Here is a 22,581-nt window from a genome sequence, read left to right on the forward strand (position 1 = left end):
TTGACCTAAAACATTCCATCCAGTAATTTATGATGGCGCTAAACCTAAATATTTCTAAGAGGAAATATAATCTCCAGCCCCTGCAAGGCATTTTAGGCCTCCCAGAATAGAAACTGTTACTCTAGAAACATAGTCTGAATGTAGTTGTGGATAAAATTGCAACTTCCCCCCTTGTGAATTTTATTGTTTCCCATTTGTTCCCAGCAGCAGTGGGAAGGTCCAAAGCAGCAAGAACTGAAGTCAAAGAGCATTCTCTGTATTTCCCATAAAAGTTTTCAATTAATAAACCCACCTGAATGTATCTAATACATTCAGGAATATACTTCTGTACTTCTATGGTCAAGTAGTTAAACATAGCCCTAGGAAAAAAATTATCGAGATTTAGCTTTAAATCTGCCCACATCAATGATGAAATATTTTCCTTTTGTTTAATTAAAAATTACTTCTTGGAGGTAAATGAAATGACAAAGTTTTTCAAGGATGGATTAACAGAAACCTACTTATTGCACAAGTGTCACCACACAGATGGTAACAGCTCTTTAAAATCCAGACAACATGGACAGAGTTGTACAGAAACTGTACAAAACGGGCTGGAGCACCTCCCCTATGAGGACAGGCTGAGAGAGTTGGGGTTGTTTAGCCTGGAGAAGAGAAGGCTCCATGGAGACCTTATTGCAGCCTTCCAGTACTTAAAGGAGGCCCACAGGAAAGATGGGGAGGGACTCTTTATCAGGGAGTGTAGTGACAGGATGAGGGGTAATGGTTTCAAACTGAAAGAGGGTAGATTTAGATTAGATATTAGGAAGAAATCCTTTACTGTGAGGGTGGTGAGGCACTGAACAGGTTGCCCAGAGAAGTTGTGGATGCCCCATCGCTGGAAGTGTTCAAGGACAGACTGGATAAGGCTTGGAGCAACCTGGTCTCGTGGAAGGTGTCCCTGCCCATGGCAGGGGGATTGGAACTAGATGATCTTTAAGGTCCCTTCCAACCCAAACCCTTCTGTGATTCTATGAAAACCAATTCTAGTTGTAGATCTCAAAGATTCTCTCCGAGAAAAACGCAAGAATAGAAAGGGAAGTTATCACTACCCATAAATCATCCACTTTAGATTTACCAAGGGTTGTAATCAGTGTATGTCAAATATGTTTCTTCTGTACTTTGCATTTTGGGTTTGAATTCATTTTTTAAAATACATTGTGTAGGTAGCAGGCAATCGTTAATAAATTGTGTTTGTCACGTAAAGTAACAGGAAAGTAGACATTTTACTGCTCTTGACCCTTGTTATATAAAAACTGGTTGATGATCCCCATGGAAGTTAACCTCCAATTTAAGTGACACAGGAGCAAACAAGTTACACGGAGCTCAGTGAAATGTGATGGTTGGCTTTTTTTTCCATTTCTGCTGACTTCCTCTCCAAAGTGGAACTTTTCTTGTCAGATACTGTAGTGATTTGCTCAGAAATTCAAAAAGGCAGATGTGTCTTAATGTTTCATCTTACATTCCCACGTCTTCAAATATGCTCTCAGGAAAATGGAAATACCTGTTATATATTTTGTAATAGTTTTTACAGTATTTGTAGATAGAAGACTGAAGTGCAGAGATCCACATCCAAAATAAGCAGCACTGACTAGGGAAGTAATGACAAAGGTCACATAGAAGGAAGAATATTACTTCCTTCGCAAAAATGACTGGAATTGAGGCAGGTGAAGAAGGGAGTAAGACACATAATCATACATCTCTCTGTTCAGATGCATAATGCCCCATGATGCCAAAACAAGGCTATCATTCTTATATTATTAAATGTAAATATTTAAACCACTGTAAAACACGGGCCCAACTGGATCAGGGCATACTCCCCTGTAAATAGCAAATTTTTGAATTTAAATATCCACATTATGAATAGTGTCATGTGTATTTCTATTCCAAATATATTCCATGAAACTCATGTAATTGAGTCCTGAAGCTGTGGAATTAGATCATTACAAAATAATGATCTGGGCACTCTCTTTTCCTCAATCTTCTCTGCTTTACTTTTCTGTTCAGAATAGCATTTTTTTTGTACAAAATCCCCCCCCCGCCCCCCCCCCAGCCAGTCAAGTTGCAAATCTCTTCCACCAAATTAACATTGTCTTTCCTGTAGGAAAATTGCCATATGTGGCCACAACTACATCTAAAAAAGTTCTAGAATGCATACTGCATATACAATCTGAAATAACTACAAAATTCAACAAGTGTCTCTCAAACTAACAGCCTCAGAGGCGGATTGATTTCAAAGGTTCTCTGAAAAGCCCTTGAAAGTTGCAAATCTCTTCCACCAAATTAACATTGTCTTTCCTGTAGGAAAATTGCCATATGTGGCCACAACTACATCTAAAAAAGTTCTAGAATGCATACTGCATATACAATCTGAAATAACTACAAAATTCAACAAGTGTCTCTCAAACTAACAGCCTCAGAGGCGGATTGATTTCAAAGGTTCTCTGAAAAGCCCTTGAGCAACTTCTGCAACACTGAAGGTCACGTGTCCCATGTACATGGATACACAAAACACAAACTGTGTATGATAGTGTACAAGAACTTAACTTACACTAGTCTTTTGTCTGGCTTTAGCAGCTTGTTGGAAAATTCACTGATGATTAAGAGAAAGCTCAAGTTAGGAGGCAAGCATTTTCCATCTACTCCAGTAGCTCCTTGAAAAGCAAATTCAATCCCTTCCCTATTGGAAGAAATAAAAAAAAAAAACCAGTAATAAAGCAGACAACTAACAAAAGCAATGACCATGGACAAAGTGATGTTACGTGGCACATACTTGTGTATCATGGCTACAGATTCTCTAGATTTCACTTGGTCCCAGCCAAACGTTAATGAAAAGCGACGAGCAAGTTCTTTCATATTTGTGAAGGAAGCAGAGGAGAAGTCCACACCGCTACTGCTGTCTTGGCTTTCTGCATGTGTCTGAAACAGCTGCAAAAGAAGTGTCAGATAAGCAACTGTATGTAATCCTACATGCAAACAAAGCACCAGGAGGACACAGAGACATGCACAGCAAGCAACAGTTAGCTTACACAGACAGAAGCCTTACGAAAGAGCAGGTAAGTCATGTGCTTCTGAAGCACATGTGACTGGAACAACGACACAGAACTGACACAAAGGACACTGTTGTGCTTAACAGATACGTACAAATTAAAAAAGTAAAAATAAAACATGATGTGCATAAACAGAGAACCGATTCCTCAAAATGATGGCTCCACTGACCCCACCTCCTGTTGGGACTTCTGAATCAAGCCACAGAGGCCTAATTTGCCCGAGAGGCTTTCAGAATATCAGAATGCAGATATAAAACAGCAAGTTTGGCAGCAGCATAGTCCAATTTCTGAGAGTGAGACTGGGTCAAAAGCACGTCTTGAGCCCAATTAACTATCTTTTGGGGTTTTTTTCTAACAGAACACGGAGGTAGCTTGTTCTTTTCAACCTGTTAACTTTCAAGGTCAAGCAAAGGCCAAAAAGGGCCTGTTGTCTATGTGATACCTAAACACAAAGTCCTGACTATATCAGCAGAATATATGTAGCCAAATGCTGCTTAGCCTCATCTAAGCTCAGATTTCAGGGGCTAGTTCACAGATCTAAGCCCCTGGCAATGCCTGTGAAATAAGCAAAGCTCATGTGTCAGTACCCCCTGGGAGGAGCTTGCTCTGTGGCTTAAAGCACGACTCCAAGCTAGAAGCAGCTCTGGTCATGGGCAGAGCCGGCAAAAGCAGCTGCTAAAATAGCTAACTGGCCTCATCAGTCAGCAGCTGCAAGCTCCAGCAACTGAGACCCTTCAGAAGAGCTGCACCCCACTTTCTTACAGAAAAAAATACTGAAAATACTGGGGATTAGAGCTGGCCAGCCACAGACACATTTGTGGTTCCTCGAATTCAGTAGGAATTGAGGCAGTTCGTAAAACACAGAATAATATCCTTAACCTTTGTTAAGGTTAAGAGACACCTACCATATCCCAAGAAACACTCCATAATCTCACATCAGTCGTAACACACTATGCATTTGAAGATTAAAAACAAGACAAAAAAGTCACGCACAAAATTACATTTTAAAACAGATGTAATGATTTGAAAGGAGTTTTAATTATGACCTGCAAAAACAACATACACATAGAAAGTACAGGCAAGGAAACGATTTCTTCCACTAGGTTTTTTAATGAATTTGAATAATTATGGCAAGGTAGGTAAAACACTGCAATACGGATACAGCTGTCATAAGATCCCCTAGCCTCTTGCTTTAATCTTAACCTTACCTGCTGCAGACAGAGAATCAGTGTCTTAGCACTCTGAATTTTGTTATTGTGCCTCGTCCTGCTTAACGTTTCTTTAATTATGTCTCCAAAATCATTGTAGGTCTATTAATAGCAATAAAACAAATGAGAATTATCATTCCCCTTCTTTAGCACTGGGAGTACACAACACACATGACTGTGTTCATGTCACACAAGAAGTTCATAAAACACTCCCAATATCAGAACACCCAAGCTAAAAGATGAAAACTAGACTTTTGATATTATTTCATATGTAAAGCAATGGTATGCTCCTTTAAGAGTAATGTGAGGATTAAAGTTACACTGAAATTGTTAAGTATTTATTATAACAAAAGAACAAAGCCTCCTCAGTAGAGAAAGAGAGAGTTTTCTGTATTTAACCAATGTTTGCCTTGGGCCCAATGAAGTAAAGAAGAAGATTCATATTCACGTATTCCCAAAGTCCTGTTAGTAGACTCAAAGCAACTGCCCACTCTGTGCTGTTCTCGGCCCTCCTGAAACCCACTTCAGAGTGCCTGAAGCTCTACCAGGTCTAAGCACAGGGACCCATGTGAAATCTAGGCCATCTGCATATAGACTGTGTGAGCTATATGAAGTAAGTTGACCGCTTCAATGTGAGAATCTCCATAGTTAAAACACTCTCCCGGCCATAAACTACTCCTCTGCAATGGCTTCTCTGGAGAAGCTTAGGAGTAGATGTTCAGACAGACATACCCTCTTCTCAATTTTCAGTTACTTTGCCTGCAGAGCAAATTTGTCCCACTCCTGCTTGATTTTACAGCCCTTTTGTGATTATACAAGGATTCTGAGCCATAAGACTATTAATCCCATACCTTTCACAAACACTGGAGTCACTTTCAAAAACTCAAATGCACTGATAGGCAAAGCGACCTTATCTAAAACATTACCTTCACATAATACTTATAGATCTCAGCAGCTGCAGTCATCTCTACCACATTATACACTATTAACTTGCAATATGCTGCAAGAAGACTCCGCTTTTTGTGCAAGTCATGAAGTTTGCGACTTTCATCCTTTCTGTCCTTCTCTTGTGTCAGGTCTAGGGAAACAAAAGCATTGAAACTTTGTTCTACTACTTTATTCAAGATACCTCAATTTTAATGACCAACTTTCATCCAAATAGCACAGACTCAGCTTTTCAGTCAACATGCTAAGCAACAGATGCTAGCACGCATTCCTGTGTATATCAGAAAACACAGGCTTATTTCCATTTCAAAGCTTCCAGCTGATGACAGTGAAAACAAGATATTTGCACAGTCTTCTATTCTGATCTTCACAGGGCTTTTGCATTTCCACTAGTCAGAAGCTTCTTGTACAATACTGCTTACAACTACAGAACAGAATCAGAGTGCAGAATAAAAGGCACAAACACACCGAAAGGAAGAGACCAGGCAAACTGCAACCACATTTTTTTCCTAGAATAACACAGATGCTAGAAAAACAGCACATAACTCATCAGAAACCCTACAAAAGTTGCCGCACACAGTCAACAAGAGAAGAGTTCAGATGAAACTCTCTAAGTGGTTATCAACAAGAACAAAAGAAAAAAGTCATTTCATATCATTAAGAACATATTAAGTCTCTGGAACATGAGTTAATTCTTAGCTGGATAACTTGTGGAAAACAAATATTCTTAAGAGCCTTCCAAGACAGCTCTGAAGGTGCTTAGGGAGAGCTTCTTGCAGCAGTAGAGCTGAGATACACCCTTTCCTGCTGTGAATGTAATCTACCAACTGCCAAAAGGCTTCAGTCTTTGACCTATAATTTTGAAGTAGACCGTTTCCGCTTCTAGCATGACTGCGGGCCTGGAAACAAACATAAGGCAAGTGACTGATCAGAACAATCTGCAAATTAGAGTTAAAACTAAAACGGAGCAGCTGCCAGTTGTGCACACAGACAAGCACACCCATAGCATGCCAGAATCATGCGTTCAGGAAGGAATCTGCATTGGGATGACAGGGATCCTTTGTGGGGAGGACTGAGAAATTGAAAGCATCACACACAATGGGTTTGAAACAGATCTCAGGCCATCTAACCCAAAACACGATCAACCTTATCAGTTTCAGATACATAACATAATGCAACCTGAAACATAACCTGCTTCAAAAGCTCCCATGACTAGGATACTACAACCTACTTGAGCAATCTTTTCTACTGTATCTCTACTTTTACCATTAAGGATTCTCCTCTATTATCTCCCTTGTTGAAATTTAGGCCCATCTCTTCTTGCATATACACTGTGACCTGGATAAGTGTGCTGCCCAAAACTGAACACAAACTCCATCTGAACAGCTGAAGGACAAGAGTTTGGCACAATAATCTAGAACAATGCTTGGTTTTTCAAAGCATGACACTTGGCCTCAAAACCACAATGAACTAACAATCTGTTTTCAAAACAGTCCCAAAAGAAACCAGCCTTCACAATAACAGCCTCAATTTGTCATCTGAATGTGTTTGAAAAAGGCAACAGAGCAAAAAGCACATAGCTATTTCCCCCAAAATCTGCCCCACACTCCCCAAATCAAAATCCATTAGTCCTTTACTCTGATGGCTTAGAAGTGTCCATGCATTGACAGAGTCACACGGTAACACTGCAAGGCCTTCCACAGAGGTGGCTAACACCATCATCTCTACCACCACCATCAGTCTACCAAATACTTTTACATTCTCACCTATCCCTGCATTACATCAGCCCTTTCTACCTACAAGTAAATTGGCATCTATCTCCTGTGGTTGATCCACAGTAGATACAGATCAGTGTACAAGAGGTGAGCACCTTGCTTGTAAAGGGGCCCAATCAAAAAAAACCCAACATCCCCTCCTCCCCCCCCCCCCCACAAAAAAAACCACCACCACCACAAAAAAGATCAGCCCCTTTTCCTGATATGTTCAGTGCAGACAACAAATGACAAAAAAAGTGGTAGACTCTTTCTCCAGTGATGAAGATGTCTAACCTTTGCTTTCCTCTTCTTCCTCTATGAAAACATGTTCCTGGATAAACAAAAGCAGTTTTTCCTGAAGCGATGTGTTAGGAAGATAATCCAGAAGTCCAACTGCTTCTTCATTATTATTTGAATTCTGATGACTCAGAATCAGCAACCAGTCACAGAGTATCATGAAGGCCTGTATCAAGCAAACAAAGCCAAAGGAGGAGACCATGTTACTTTTCAGACGCAACTCCACTTTGAGTCTCCATCAAACACCACAAGTTACAATCTAGCTTCTATCCCACTTCTTCCTCACAAGCTAAAGATTTCTGTTTGCCCCAACCTGTGGTAAAAAGCCACAGCTAAGCCCTTCCAGAACTTTTACCTTAGGATACAGTATATACAGGTATCATGCATGAACACCACCTAAAGATTTTCAAACTTCCATGGGAAGAAAGAAGAGGTCTATTATGCTAGAATATCTCTCTTTTAATACGTGAATCACTGCACAATTTCTCCAATTTTTTCATTTTTGAAGTAATATTCATAGCAAGGCATTAATAAAGCAATGATAGCAACCAGTACACCAATTGTACTGGTGTACTACCAATTGGTCGATTCAGAAAACACAATAATTATTAACTGGCAAATAGAGTCATTCAGATTCAGGCCTTGATTCTGCAGATAGACCCATGCAGACACATATCTATGCTAGATTAAAGCACTAACTTTTGTAGCATTTTAACTAACATAACTTTAATTTTCCTTTAAAATAAATAGTTGAAGATTGTTTTTTAAAGAGTTATTTCTCTGCTAAGAGACAAAAAATAGCAAAAATCAGTAGAAGGAAATACTAGTATGAAAAGAAAGGCAGGCATTTAAAAGGAGGACTGAGTGTGAACGCCAGTTAAGTGACAGAGAAACACAAACCTTTTCTCTTACATCTTTTTCCTTATGGTGGAGGAAGCACATGCAAATCTGACTGAAACGCCTCAGCTCTCTTCTTAGTGCAAAAAGAGTCTCCTAAAAACGTATTTAGGAAAAGTGACAGGACAAAGATGTTAGGCACTATGATTCAATAGAGAATTACAGAATGAACAACAGTTGCATCTTTCTTCCACTGATATTATTTGTTTAAGATAGCACAGCTGATGACACTATGAAAGAAGCTGACATCTCACAGTAGCAACAGCTAACTATGAACAACTTTAAAACCATGTCTTGTTTTCAGGCACAATATCTGGGATAGAAAGGTCAATCCATAAAAATACATACTTTCCCCTGACTCTGGTGCAGAAATGTGACAAATACTAGTAGGACATGTGCATCTGTCACATTTGCTGAGGCTCGTGGTATTCAGCAAGTCACAAACTCTTTGTTTCTCCATCGGTAGGATGGACAGCTCTAATAGCATGTAGTCCCTTATACAGCCCTCCAAGCAACTACAAAATTTGCAGAATTCGCTTCAGCTTATCCTTATAAAGGAGTGATAATGATTTCCACTTTAGAGATGGAAGTAGAGTCAGAAAAACTCTGGTCCATCCCACCTGATTTTCAACGTGAATTGCCTTCTGGAGTTGCTCTTCTCTCTTCCTTTATTGACTACAGAGGGAACACAGTTTAACTACACTGCTAACTTTGGCACTCAGAAACTTAGACACCTCTATGTGTTAAGATGAAACCAGCAAGAGAGACTACCTGATTTGCCCACAGCCGCATAAAAGACTTTCTGATCCTTCACTAGTCCCAGCTATTGCACTGCACTGAGCTTTGAGCAGTCAATAGAAGAGGAACGCCCTCACAGGAGGGCTGGCTTTCATGCTATGCAACTGTATCTTTATAAGAAAGGGGATCCATCCCAGGGCACGCTGAGAAGAAGCACAGGGGGAGGCAAAACATCGCCTTAACACTATTGGGGTCCTAGAGTTGTTGTCCAGGAAATGTTCTTTTTCGCTTTTGGAACTTCTCTCTGCCAACATCCAGATTTGGCCCTGCAGAGTGGGCCGTAACGTTGTGCTTCCAATCAGAATCTGCTCCCATATGAAAGGCCAAATTAAAAAATGTGCTGCCCCATTATCAGTCGAGCTAACCGTGTCTGGACTGAAAGGCAGAACATATTAGAGCAGTGAGAGATGCAGACATCCACAGAGGAATGGAACGGGACGGGAATAGATAGTGAATCAGCCACCAAACGGGTAACCTCCCAGCTAGCATTTCTCACACAAAACAAATGTCCGTGTCAGCGTCCTGTTCTGTACACACAGGAGCACCAGGGGAAGGGGACAGAATGACAGATGCAGCAGCACTCAGCATAGTCAGAAATCACCACAAAGAGGAGCCGCACAGGTAGTTATTCACACATGAACCGAAACATAAAAGAGTTTTCCTCTCTGGTGTCTTAAGCCAGACTGCCTTCTGAAATACCTGCCAGAGCTTGGCACTATATGAAACCAATTAAGAAAGTAAGTAGTCAGCTGATGAGAAAATTACCACTTTCCTCAAACTTTCTGCCAGAAATACGTAAGTAAAACAAGAAAATAAAAACAAAACAAAGCAACAGGACTTCCTGGAGTTTTCATTCTTTGTTGCTTAAAACAAGAAAACAACAAACTGTTTGGCAGTGGAACAAGTTCCTTATCTCCATCAAGCCCCAGGAATCCGATACACATGTTTTGCAGTAAAAATAGAGGTGAACCATTGTTCACTTACTCTCTTGCGGACTGAAAAAGCATAAACGCTTTTAAAAAAAAGAGGGCAAGACAAAGAGAAAATGCCTCAACTTAATTTGGTTTCCTCAAAAACCCACACAAATTATCTTTTTAGAAAGCTTGTTTTCTTCTGGCAATCTGAGAATAGAAAAGCAACTTAAACTTCTAGAAGCACAACTCCGGGTTTTAAAATGACGTGGAGTGGCCAACCTTGGGAGAGTTTTCCGAAACTGCAGCTAGTTGCCACAGGAGAGAAAAATACATGCACTGGAGAGCTGGCAGGATCATCTGCAAATAAAAACACATGTCCTTTATTTACATGAAAGGCTCAACAGCAAAAAGCTTAGGACTAAACAAAGCATCCAAGCTTGACATTCTGCATGCTGCTTGCACAACCATTTCTGCACTGTAAAGTACTTAGACCCTCAAAATAAACTTAATAGGTTCACATACAAGCAAACGTTGCCTCCTGAGAAACTTCATTACTAAGGTGCTGCTTCTGCAGAACTCTGACAACTTGACGAGTTCAATGGAAAGTAACCATGTACTAAAAAGGGTGTTCACAGAGGCTAACTTTAGCTTAGCTGCTTAGGATTTCTCTGCAGTCTTAAGTGAAAGGCAGACTTCTCCAGTGGGCAATTCAGAGCAGAAGCCAAACCTTGGTGCTCTGACACTCCACCTAAAGGAGTCCACCTCTACCCACTGGCTGCAGGCTCTCTCTACCCAGCTAAATTTCACCCCTTTCCAAAAAACCTCAAGTTCTCTCCTGAAAACGGGGGCTGATTAACATTCATGACTGCTAGAGTATTTCACCTTGTAATCCCAGGATATACACCTCTACCTTGGCACAGCCAGTGTCTGAGTTGAGGCAACCAGACAACCAAAAGGCTGCAGTTGAGACAATTGGCAATTATAAACCATCTTCACCAAGAGTCAGTCTGCAAGCAACAGGTCCAAAGTATTCCAATTTCTGGTTACATGCAATCTATAAGGGGGCCCTCACAGTCCCAACAATTTCATATGTACTGAGAGCAAGACTGTGCAATCAATGGGAAGTACTGAGCATGACAAAGAATCAATCCAGATGTCAGATGATTATCATAGTTTTGGACAATCTCCAAAATGAACAAATCTATGGCATGAATTTACTGATTCCAATAACGTTATACCAAAGACGGCCTCAGTTTCCCAAACTAAGAACTGGAAACAGTATTTTCCTGCCTCATAGGACATTGATATATAAGATTATTTAATATTTCCTAATTTTCCTGCTTTCAACAAGAAAAACTTCTTTCAATGTTATATATTAACAACTCACCAGAGCAGGCAAACTCCCATGTTCTATTTCAAACACCAGCAACCTTAATGTCTTGTCATGCAGATTCCACTTGGTGAGATCATGGGCACTGCAAATGAAAAAGAAACAATAATTATACACTAAGCAAGAAACGAAATCTCACCTGACTAAACAGTTTAAATGTATTATCCTATTTTTGCATTCTTCTGATGTACAGCAATAACTTTAAACAATCAATTATTAACTGTAAGGGGGGGAGGAATGAAATTAAGGTTTTCATGACCTAACACTGCAACCTTTAGTCCATAGCTTTACAATCTGCATTCCTACCACAAAACTGCAGTGCCATGAGGATAGGAAGAAGCTTGAGCTCTGTACCTTTTCCTATACTCTACCCACTCTTTAAGTGCCCAAAAAGGTCTAATGAACAATTTCCCCACCCTGCTTTAAAAGAGTGTTTCTAATACTCTTGAGTGTTCACAACTCAACGTTGGACTTCTCTTTGCAAAAACAGAGCAGCCCTAGCATGCAGGATAAGTAAAAGACATATTGAGAAGGCGGCCCAATTCCCCCACCCTCTACTATCTTGCTTGGTAATTTACTTGGTGAACAATCCCTGGAGAACCAAGCTTTTGAGAAATCCATCTTTTAACAAAAGAAGATCAAATAAACGAAAACAAACAAAGCAGATTACATCTGCTGGGAAAAAAAGACTGCATTCACTATACCCTCTTCAGAATGACCACCAGTGTTGACAGTAAGGCAGTGCAAAAGCATCCAGCTAGGAAGGAGGCACCACAGAGAGGATCTGTGTCCACTCCGACATCCCAACGTAGCACACACTTCTTAGCCACATTAGGGCTGATGCTCCAATCTCAGTAAGGAGTCCAAAAAGAATTCCATATCCAAGAGTACAGTTCTGTTAAGAAGAAACTAAACCTTGCAGCACCTCTCATAGGGATCATTTTCATTCTCTTGTGAAAAATCTTACTAAACCCAACAAACGAGCAATTCTCAATTTGCACCTGTTAGGTCAACACTTAAGTATATGGGGAAGTAAATTTGTAAATAAACATCTCACTTATGAAAAGCTGCTACTCTTCTCAAAGCAGAGTGCATCCGGGAAATTTCTCCTGCATCCATACCAAGTCCTTCTTCCTAAATTATGAAAATTTGGGAAAGAGAAAGGAATTAGCTGGTGTGAGGCAAGGTAACTGCTATGTTCTCTTCCCAACGAACCCACAAGTTTGAATTACTCTCCTCCAGCCCTCCCCAGTCCCTTCACCTTTAACCATCCTACTCATGTCTTCCTCTACAGTAAAAAGAAAACAACACGTTGACTGCACAGAAATTTTGTACAAGGAAATGTCCCTATCATTAATAAACCCACGGCAGCCTCCCTAGACTACAGTATTGCTAACACAGAGTAAAAACTAGCAATTAGGCTAACACAGAAGTGCTAACCCTCAGACTCATGGTCCCTCACACAGTTGTTAGGGATCTCTGAAAAGCTAACTGTTCACATGGTGCTGACTCTCCTTGCTTCCAGCTGCCAGATCACATTCAAAGATAGCTAAAAATATATTAAATACTTTCCCATAGATGCAATTGCTGTAGTTTCCACAAGTATACTACGTGATTATGGGAGATGGTATATACAACCAGGAATTAGAAGGGAGGGGTTCCAGGAGAAAATCTCTTTATTTAGATATGGATCACGCTACAAAGGAGTTGAAGAATCCCTGGTCTAGCACTTATCTTGTTTCTCATAAGTACACATTCTCCCACATTGACATAGATATCTATTTAAGACCAACAAAATAAATCCAATCTGAGGTTAGGGGATTTTTTGGCTTGACACATTTTACAATATCGCAGTGTCCAATAAAAACCTGCCAGTGTTAACTCTCATACCATGGCATGACACCTGTTCATGACGGCACAGTTGATCAGATCAGCTGCAGGCTTCTGTTGTTCAGTTCAGCCAGCAAGCTATTCATATCACCACCAGCTGTTTCTGCTTTTTAGAACTAATGAAAAACTTTGAGGGAGACTCTGCAGTCCTCCTTCAAGGGGAAACTCATCATTTCAAAGACCCCAAAGCTATACAATCTGCATTACAGAGTGCTGGTCTGTTTTTGGTTTTTTTTTTTCGTTCTATCTCTACAGCCAAAGTGGCAGCACAAAGGGCATCTTCTGTACAGTCAAATATGTAGAAGTACACAACTATACCTTTTGGGAACAGTCTCATCACCTATAGATCCACAGCACTTCTTGGCTGATCTTGCACATAGTATCTTTGGCACAGTAATGGAGCAATTATGGAGCAACTATGGAGCTTAGGTCAAGAATATTCAGACCTGGTGCTGGTGTGGAGTACCTTGTTTATTATTTTCCCCACCCTATTCCTGCCAAAGTACATCTGCTTCATTAAAATGTAAACAGTCAATCTTTTCAGAGGCGCAAACTCATCTTTGAAAGTTCTGCTCCTCTCAAGCAGAGAAACAGCAGGCAAAGAATAGTTTCATATCCCCCTTAATTTTTTTGTCTTCTTTTTTCATAGGGAAACAGTCTGTTTATCTCCACAATGAGTCACACCCACCTTTTGCCAGAAGCCATCTAGTAGCTGGTTAAGCTGTCCCATCAACTCATCTATCAGTTGAGTTCGGGCACGATCCACCTGGCTGTAGATGGCAATTTCTTCACTGCAGAGGATATAATAAGTCCTGGAGGAAGCCTCAAGAACAGACATGTCAGAGTGTTTGGCCACAACGTCTTTTACCTCTCTCAGCAAAGCATCCAAATGCTGCAATTGATAAAAGGGGTATTACAGATTAATTGTACAAAAATCCACTTATGCTTTAGATACATTTCACTAGGCCCATATACCTCTATAGGTCATACAACCAACATGAAATAAATGCCAGTCTAAGGAGCAAAGGGGCAGGATTAGAGGATACAACTTCTTTTTCTGGGTTTATAGTTCTTTTTCATTATTATCGTCTCTGAATCTTCGTAAAGAATGAAGCAACTGCTTTAAGTTCTACTTTAGCAATACACGCTTGGCACTACATAAAAATAAAGACAAAGGTAGGGAATAAAAAATGCCTTTCAAAAGGACAGGTGTGTCCCCAAACAAGGGAAATTGTCTCCCTCAGCAGAGGATGGAGACTGTTTCAGATCATGTCAGCAACTGGGGTCTTCACTCTTAGTGAGAGGAGGTAACTTCTGCCATTCTGCTGACTCTCTCTCTTCCAGTTAATGTTTTGTGCTGAAATTAACCTAGGAGTGTTCGCCTAACATTACCTCCCTGTAAACATCCCTGCTTAAGAATACATTACGCTATTTCAAGGATTTCGTCTATCCATTTCTGACCACCCCTCTCCCATCAGCAGATATACTATCTCCATTCTTATCTTTCAGTTGCTATCATTCCCCAGCAGCTGGGAGTCAGTCTTCAAGGAGAATGAAACCTATTCTGTAGTAAACTGCTGGGAGGCACCAGCTTAGACACATGGCATAACCCACCCTCTCTCCACCCAACAATGAAAAACCCAGGGCCGGGCCTACCACATGAAACCAGAAATCATTATCTGCCAGGGCCAGTCACTGCATATCGGAACCGACAAGCACTTAGGCTTTTCTTTGGCAGACCCAAATAAAAACGTAAAGCCTGAATAAGACCACCTTCCTCGAGGTATGAGACCATTTCTTTATATTTCAACAGTCTCCTGCTTGTTCCAAGTCACACTAAACTCTGTACACTGTCACATAAATTTAGTACATTCCACATGAAATGACTACCCTAATTTCTATTCACCTTCTCTAGATGTCCCGTACTGTAAACATCTAAATCATAATACTGAGGAATCTGCAGAAGATTTGCCACTTTTTGTGCGTCTGTTGAATACTGCAGAGAAAAAACAGGGTATGAGTACACTGTAGGAATTTTAATGAAATATTTAACATGCATTCACAGAGCAGCTGTTAGTTACCTTTGCCAAGAGCTGAGGAAGCACCATAATAAAGTGCTCAGTAATTTTGGTACAATCTTCCAATTGTATTTTCTTCTCTTTTACTGACAGAATCTGCAGATAAAGCATTTTGTTTCAATTATAAGATCTCTTAGATTTGAGTGGAATTTTACATGTAACCCAAGGTTAACTCACATGCCTTTGTCTAAAGCATATCAAGCTAAGATAAAGATACTTTTCTATGGAGACAACCAGGTGCTTTTTTATTTTTTTATTAACCTTAAATTAGATGCAAATTGCTGAACAGCTGTATCTTGTGGATAAAATGCTCACCATTTGTCAATAACATGCTTCAACTGGCTTTCCTCTAATGCTCATCTCCTTCAACATCCACTACTACTGCGATCTAGAGGTCAAAAGACACTGTGTCGTTTCATAAGAATAAGGCATTTTATTTCCAAAGATATACCTACCACTAGGAACATGCTTTCTGGCAAAGCACATAAGGCAAAGAGAATGTGATTACAGGACAATAAATAAGACTAAAATGCACTGACTTTTTTGGCTGCACCTCTGCCCATTGGAGGATGACCTTCAGCTGCTTCTCTAACGGTTGCGAGGATAATTTCAATGAGAACACTTTCATGGGCATCACTCAGTGCTGTAAGTAAATCAGTCTCCTTTCAGCATCACACAAAAGAAAAATGAAGATGCAGCAACAGCTAATGTAAAGCCTACTCATTTATCTGAGCAATTGTGGAAGGACACTACAGAAAGAAAGATGCAGTGTTGCTAAATAAACACCTAGAGAGAGTTTGATTTAATTTGAAGAAAATTATTTTCTACATTTACTGAACACAAAAGCAATTATTCCTCTCATGGCTAAACTTTTTAGGGTAGCTGGGCTCCCAAAAACACAGGCAGCTTTAACGAGGCCTACTCCTACTATCTCATTTAGGACAAACCTGCTTCTTGAGTACCAAAATGCTTTAACTCACTGGGTCTACAAACTTTGATTTCAATCACACAACCACCTCCAGTTCTACTACAACAACTATTATTTAAGTTCACTTTAAAATACTTCTACAAAAAACTAATCCTCCAGAGTGTTACAAGTCTATGAACTAAGCATATTACTCATTTTCTTTTCAGGCGTGAACAATAGCCCAACAATACTGCACTTCAATCAATTAATAATTTTAGATTCTTAAGTTTTGGACAAACAAACAAACAAGTGAATGCTGCGTAAGCATTATGGCTTAATCATGCACGTATTCTTGCAAAGTTTCTAAACTAACATTACATAAATACGGAATACTGAATAAAACAAATATGTTGATACAAATATCACATTGGCAATATTGCATCTGCTTTGTGGCCCTTGGGGACCACGATTTGGGATCAAAGTGTATTGCAATATGGAATGATCCTAAACTAGCTGAATACAAAGTTCAAAAAACGATATTAAGAGATTCATTCAAACAAAACTAAGCTTTTTGCTTACCCACCTTCTCCATCTTCTTCAGCATTTTTTAACAGAAGAGTGGTCATGCACTCCCAGTCCTTCAGGAATTTGCCTGCCCAGTCCCACAAGCTGTCTATGAGGTATGCAACGTGTTTGTGTAGCTAGGGAATAAAAAACACGAGCTTACAGAAGCAAATACATCATCAAAAAAAATACAGCTTCATATGTTTCTTTCCCTTTTTCCAACTACAAAGCTTTGTCATTCATACATATATTCACACACAGTATTCCAACATATTTAGTTTGAGGCTAATGAACATTTAAACACCATGTCTTCAATCTGATACAAAGCAGGAAAGTGGGGAAAAAAGCAGGAAAAGCAGGAAAAAAGCTTCTCTTTTCTCTTTTTAGGATACCTTTCCTTTGTAATTTAAGTAACCTCTTTAAAACCAGCTTCTGTATTGCTTTTATATTGCTGATCATAACAACTAAAAATCCATCCTTGGGACTAGAAACGAGTCAACATTTGTAAGCAATGTCTGGGAAATTCTTTGCAGAAGGACTCAAAACTGCTGTGCCTGAGACACTTCGGCCAGTGGCAGGTCTGCACCACTGCAAAAGCCAAATAGTGAAGTACAGCACTTAAGCTGATAAAACACTCAGCAAAACTATGCAGTTCTTAGTCAGCATAGAGCCATGGTACAGCCACCCATATCTGCCTGCAGAAAGACACAGACACATACTAAAAAACCCTCACTCAGTGGCATTAGTCTTTCAGACTGTTTTCAGAAGCTGCTTCAGCACTAATTCTCTCCATTAGCATAGTTGTAAATTATTTTTAACACAACAGAACAGAAATGGCTTCATTAAAAACTCTTCCTAGAGAGCAACAACATCCCGAACACCAAACATTTCAGAGCTTCACTACCTGAAATAGCTTTCAAAAGGAAGCCAGTAGTTGATTTAACATGCAACACTGGATTTAAAAGGCTTACTGAGGGACTATTCTCCTCACCTCACTCTCCAGGAAAAAACGTATTAATCTTTTCAACTGGTCAGTACTCGCCTCAAACTTCCCTCCTCCTTTGGGCTGAACTTCTTCATCTCCCTCATGACTAAGCAGCCTGCCAACAGAAAAGGAAGTCAGTCCAGTTCTGCCACATTCTCCTTACACTCATTTGCCAATGTAACACTAATTCTGTCAAGATCCCAAGGATTGTATTTCTTCCAAATGTCTACTTATTTACTCCAAATCACATTAGACTTTTTTATCAGATGAAAGGAAACAAGATTAGATTGTTTTCAGTTATGAGATCTGCTATCCCTATGGATGTAGAGACTATTTCTGACAGTTTCACAGGTACCCTGCCAGCTTTCTGGACAACAGATGCAGATTCCACAATATTGAACATATAACGAGGTAGGCGTTTGCTCATGCTTGAAAAGGGGCTTGCTCTAGGCTGAATTTATACCTTGACAACAGAGTAGAGATATTACTACCTGACAATTATTCACATCATGGTACATTTTGGAACTGAAGCTTCTTAAAGAAAGCATAATATCTTGTATAAGAGGCAATTTACTCAACTTCATGAATACAGTGGAAAAACTGTTCTTCCTCTTCTGCCTGAAGTATGAAGCACAATGTGACACTTCAATTTCCATTTCCCTCTTTATCCAAAATCAGTGTGACCGTACTGCTCACAAAAAATGCTAATCCCAAGATAAATACAGGAAGGCCATCCCTGCAGATTAATGGAAGGCCCAAATGGCTTGGATTTAAGAGCAGGACCACACTACTCAATGTCAGTAAAAGCTTATAGTTTCACAAAGTGCTTCTGCTGGTATAATTTATGCCAGCTAAGTAAGTATCCTAAGTTAAAAATGCAGACATTGAGGAGATTTCATGCAAACCAAGAAGAAGGCGGGGGGAAAAAAAAGCATAAGCATTTATACTCGCATTTATACCAGTATGACCAGGGAAAAGAGCGTGTCACTAACATCTCCATCACAGTAGAACGAACATTTCTATACTGGCAAAAGTACTGGAGAGAAGAACTGGGCAAACAAGAACAAGGATGAGGTTTACAGGGTCAAAGTGTCCACACTGCACTGGGAAGCTGGGTAGAAAAAGTAATGTTATCAGGGCAACCACTTCAATGGCAAAAAGCAGCAGTGTTCTGAGAGGAAAAACACCTGATTTATGATAGAATATTAGGACCAAAATAAAAGACTAAGTAAGACTAGCAGATATGATAGAAGACTCATCAAAACAGAAATTTATCTTCATTTGTCTTTCTGTTGGACTTGGCTCCACAAACACCAGAATGTCAGCAGTTCAGCTAGATAGGAAGAGACAGCTAGGAGGTGATTCTGCACATGTGAGAAACACAAATCATTATTATTTCTGAATTTTTCCCCACAAAAGTCTTGCCAAAATATTTTTATTTTCATTCCTCTTTGTAAGGCAAAATTATTTCTCTCAGCCATAGAGACAGAATATTTATTTCTTTTCTTTTTAGCACGCCAACTCCATTCACTTCATGCAACCATTGTTATAGGAAGCCCATTTATAAGAGTTACTCCTGGGGAAGATAAACCCTGTACTTCATTAACCTGACAGAAAATTGGGAGGGCTTTTTAATCTGCTGCATCTCTCATTATTCAAAGCCTTTACAGTGTACAAGGCAACTTCCAAAGGGAAAAGAGGAGGCCATTTTTGTGATTAATCACCAAAGCTATGGAAATCCAGCAGATGCCAGGTGATGAATTAGCTTGTAAGAAGCAAAGCAACAGGACAAGTAAGTAGAAAGAAAGGAGGTATGCTGTCAACATAGCATGGCATCTGTGGATCAGTCAGTTGTTTCACATTCTCTATGTTAGTCTTGCAACTTTTCTCATGCCCGTTGCGCCAGGGCTGTGCACAGGAACAAATGATTACCCCCAGACAGCATTTCTCTTTTGATTCAGCAGAAGAAAGCACATCTTCTATCCTCGTGGTACACACTTCCAGCAGAAAAATAAATGCTTAATGTCCCTTTTAAATAAATCCACCTTCATTCTGAAACAAATGAGAATATGCAAGAAGTAGACATGCAGGCAGAGATACCTTTTATAAAGAAATTCCCCAGCTGCTACTGCAAGCGGACGGTGTGTGGTATAAACAAACTGGTATAGCGTTTCACAGTCTTCAGCTGATAACACATCCTCACAGTTCCTAGGCAGAAATAACAACGGAAGTTATAGTTCAGGTTTATCTGCAAAGAATACTATGAATGCTACGTCCAGCTTTTACTAGACCTGATTCTCCATAGCCGTGCAACTTGTTTACACAGCTAAATTTTTGTAGGACATATCTAAAAACGCTATCAAACAAAATTGGCACCATTCTTTTACTCACTTTGTAGAGAAACAGAGGTCTGTGCAAGCCATGATGAATCAGGCCCACTGCATGGACATGAACATTAATTTAAAGTATAATTAAGATTGATCAGTGGTCATGGTAAAAAGAATGATAGTAATAAAATAGGAAAATCATGCCTCTACTTCATGCTTAGGTATTCACCATAGAAGATAATAAACAAGAAACAGCCTTCATTTTGTAGTACAAATTCTTTTTAAATGATTTACTATAGTATTTTAAAACCTATATTCTATTACACTAGGCTTATAAAGTCACATGTAAAAAGAAATCAAAACACATTCTTGACAGCATGCTTTTGACTGTGATTTATCTGCGCAAAAACACTCGAAGTCACAATTTTTTTCATTCAGCTACACATCTTGAGAATACCACATGCCAACTAGTAAACCTAGAACACTCTATGAGACGTAGAAATGGTATTAATATAAACCTTTTACAAAAAGGAAACTGAAGCATCAAAGTTGAATAACCCACCGAAGAGACACCAGAGGAGTGAAGCCCAAAGCAAGGATTACAGTTTCAAAATGCCTGCTTCTTACTGCCACAGCAATGTCGTTTGACTAAGCTACTTCAGGGAATGAAAGAGCAACATATGAGATCCTTACACTTACTACAGCCAGCTGAGGGGAAAGGGTTTTTATTTATTGCTCCACTCAATCCTCAGCCAGTAACAGTTTAAAACATGCTCTTCATTTGCTGGGAGTGATGTCTTACAAAAATTAGCAGCCCTTCCTGCACTTCCCCATTTGTCTCCAAACCCATTGCGTCCTTTAGCATCCTCACAAGTCACAAAGCCCCAAAACATCCTCCAACCTGACTGAAAAAAAGTAAGCTCACGTTAGGTAAGAGTATCACTGGAGTGTCCATTGCAAATATTTTTTAGCACTCTCTGGGATTTAAAATCAGTGGAGAAAGGCAGCACTCATTTCTCAAAGCCAATAGCCTCTCATTTATAGAAGTTGATACCCCATGAATTTTAGCTTTACGATGTATTTACTCATGTATCACTTGAATTTTTCACATTTTTCTGAGGTTGCTTACAATCGTCACTGGAACAGTAAAAAGGTCTTTAAACGGAAGTGCTGATGGTATGTCTCCAAAAGTGATGGGTCAATCTCACAAGATAATGCTTGCCCTCAACCAAAAAGAAAAACTGCCTTACATACTTCAGGCAGGTTTTGGTGGCCTCTTTTAACATGCAATTCCTTGAGTATGTATTTGCAGTAATAGGACATATAAAAAGTGCTCTGAGTATATATATCGTGAAATCACCATAAAGAAAAACATTTATGCGACTCTTATTCAGCCATCTACAGAATTGGGGAAATAGAGTAAAAATGTGCTTATTGAGGTTGAACAGTAAGAAACTTAAAGAGGTAACACGGTGCATTAGAGTATATGAGTAAGCATTGGTGTGTCCCGTGAAGCCACGAATGAAGTATCAAATTTATTAAACTTCTACAAGCTTAACAAGTGAGGGTAAAACGAAGACTGACAACAAATTGCACTTACAGGAGTAAAAATACACGATACAGCAAGTCTTTATACTAAAAGGCTATGGGGAATTTACTCAAATAAACTAGCAGTCTGACAAGGTTTATTTCATTCTTTTTAATGTCAATCTATTATTTAGTTCTTTTAAAGCACTGGTTTCTATGAAGCTGCCCTTATCATTTTCTCTATACATATTTTTAAAAAACTGCAGACAGCTTGAAAAAGAAGAAATTTCTATACAAACATACCATGATCTAAAGAGGGCCAACACAGAATCACAGAACGGCTGAGGATGGACAACACATCTGGAAATCCTCTAGTCCACCCCCCCTGCTCAGAGGAGGATCAGCTCAGCAGGTTGCTAAGGATTGTGTCCAATCAGGTTTTGAATATCTACAGAGTCAGACTCCACAACTTCTCCCGGAACCTGTTCCAGTATTGGACCACCCCCATGGTAAAAAACTTTTTTCGTGTGCTTAAATGGAATTTCCTGTACGAACACGCCAGTCAAATGTACACTTTTTTTTATACTTGAATTTTTTGTCCTTTATATTTCCAGTTTTCTCTTCTTAGCACATGCATGGAAATAGTGAATGCAACACCTGTGTGTCCCTATGTAAAAAAAATTCCTTGCCTAAATTCTTCGGATAGCTTGAAGAGCTCAGCAACATGCCTGCCTCTCTTTGGGTAGAAATTAAGGACTCTTGCCTTTCCAGTACAAATCAAACTGTCTTTCTTTAGAAATTTCCTTTCCTTAGGAAATGACCTGGGGGTCCTGGTGGGCACCAAGTTGAACATGAGCCACCAATGTGCCCTTGCAGCAAAGAAGGCCAACAGTCTGCTGGCCTGCATTAGGAGGAGTGTTGCCAGCAGGTCAAGGGAGGTGATCCTTCCCTTCTCCTCAGCACTGGTGAGGCCACAGCTGGAGTACTGGGTCCAGTACAAGAAACATGGACATA

At 39.7% G+C, this 22,581-nt stretch overlaps 1 protein-coding gene across 1 annotated transcript in view; it reads right to left on the minus strand.

Moving 5' to 3' along the window:
- Positions 1-292: 292 nt before the first annotated feature.
- The window catches only part of LOC104070829 (cohesin subunit SA-2-like), a gene marked incomplete at its 3' end in the record, with an annotated part of 54,394 nt that continues 32,105 nt past the window's right edge, over positions 293-22,581 (minus strand). Inside the window, exons 13-30 of the mRNA XM_009585430.1 lie at positions 19,814-19,921; positions 17,720-17,828; positions 16,748-16,865; positions 15,797-15,900; positions 15,261-15,353; positions 15,086-15,175; positions 13,868-14,071; positions 12,347-12,423; positions 11,287-11,374; positions 10,179-10,256; positions 8,191-8,280; positions 7,288-7,456; positions 5,221-5,372; positions 4,295-4,396; positions 2,810-2,964; positions 2,590-2,716; positions 1,672-1,736; positions 293-359 (exon numbers count right to left, since the gene is read on the minus strand). Coding sequence (XP_009583725.1) covers positions 293-359; positions 1,672-1,736; positions 2,590-2,716; positions 2,810-2,964; positions 4,295-4,396; positions 5,221-5,372; positions 7,288-7,456; positions 8,191-8,280; positions 10,179-10,256; positions 11,287-11,374; positions 12,347-12,423; positions 13,868-14,071; positions 15,086-15,175; positions 15,261-15,353; positions 15,797-15,900; positions 16,748-16,865; positions 17,720-17,828; positions 19,814-19,921 — 1,996 coding nt within the window. The remainder of the gene's footprint in view (positions 360-1,671; positions 1,737-2,589; positions 2,717-2,809; positions 2,965-4,294; positions 4,397-5,220; positions 5,373-7,287; positions 7,457-8,190; positions 8,281-10,178; positions 10,257-11,286; positions 11,375-12,346; positions 12,424-13,867; positions 14,072-15,085; positions 15,176-15,260; positions 15,354-15,796; positions 15,901-16,747; positions 16,866-17,719; positions 17,829-19,813; positions 19,922-22,581) is intronic.

This window comes from Fulmarus glacialis, unplaced genomic scaffold, assembly GCF_000690835.1.
Source record: "Fulmarus glacialis isolate BGI_N327 unplaced genomic scaffold, ASM69083v1 scaffold6629, whole genome shotgun sequence".
Lineage (NCBI taxonomy): Eukaryota > Metazoa > Chordata > Aves > Procellariiformes > Procellariidae > Fulmarus > Fulmarus glacialis.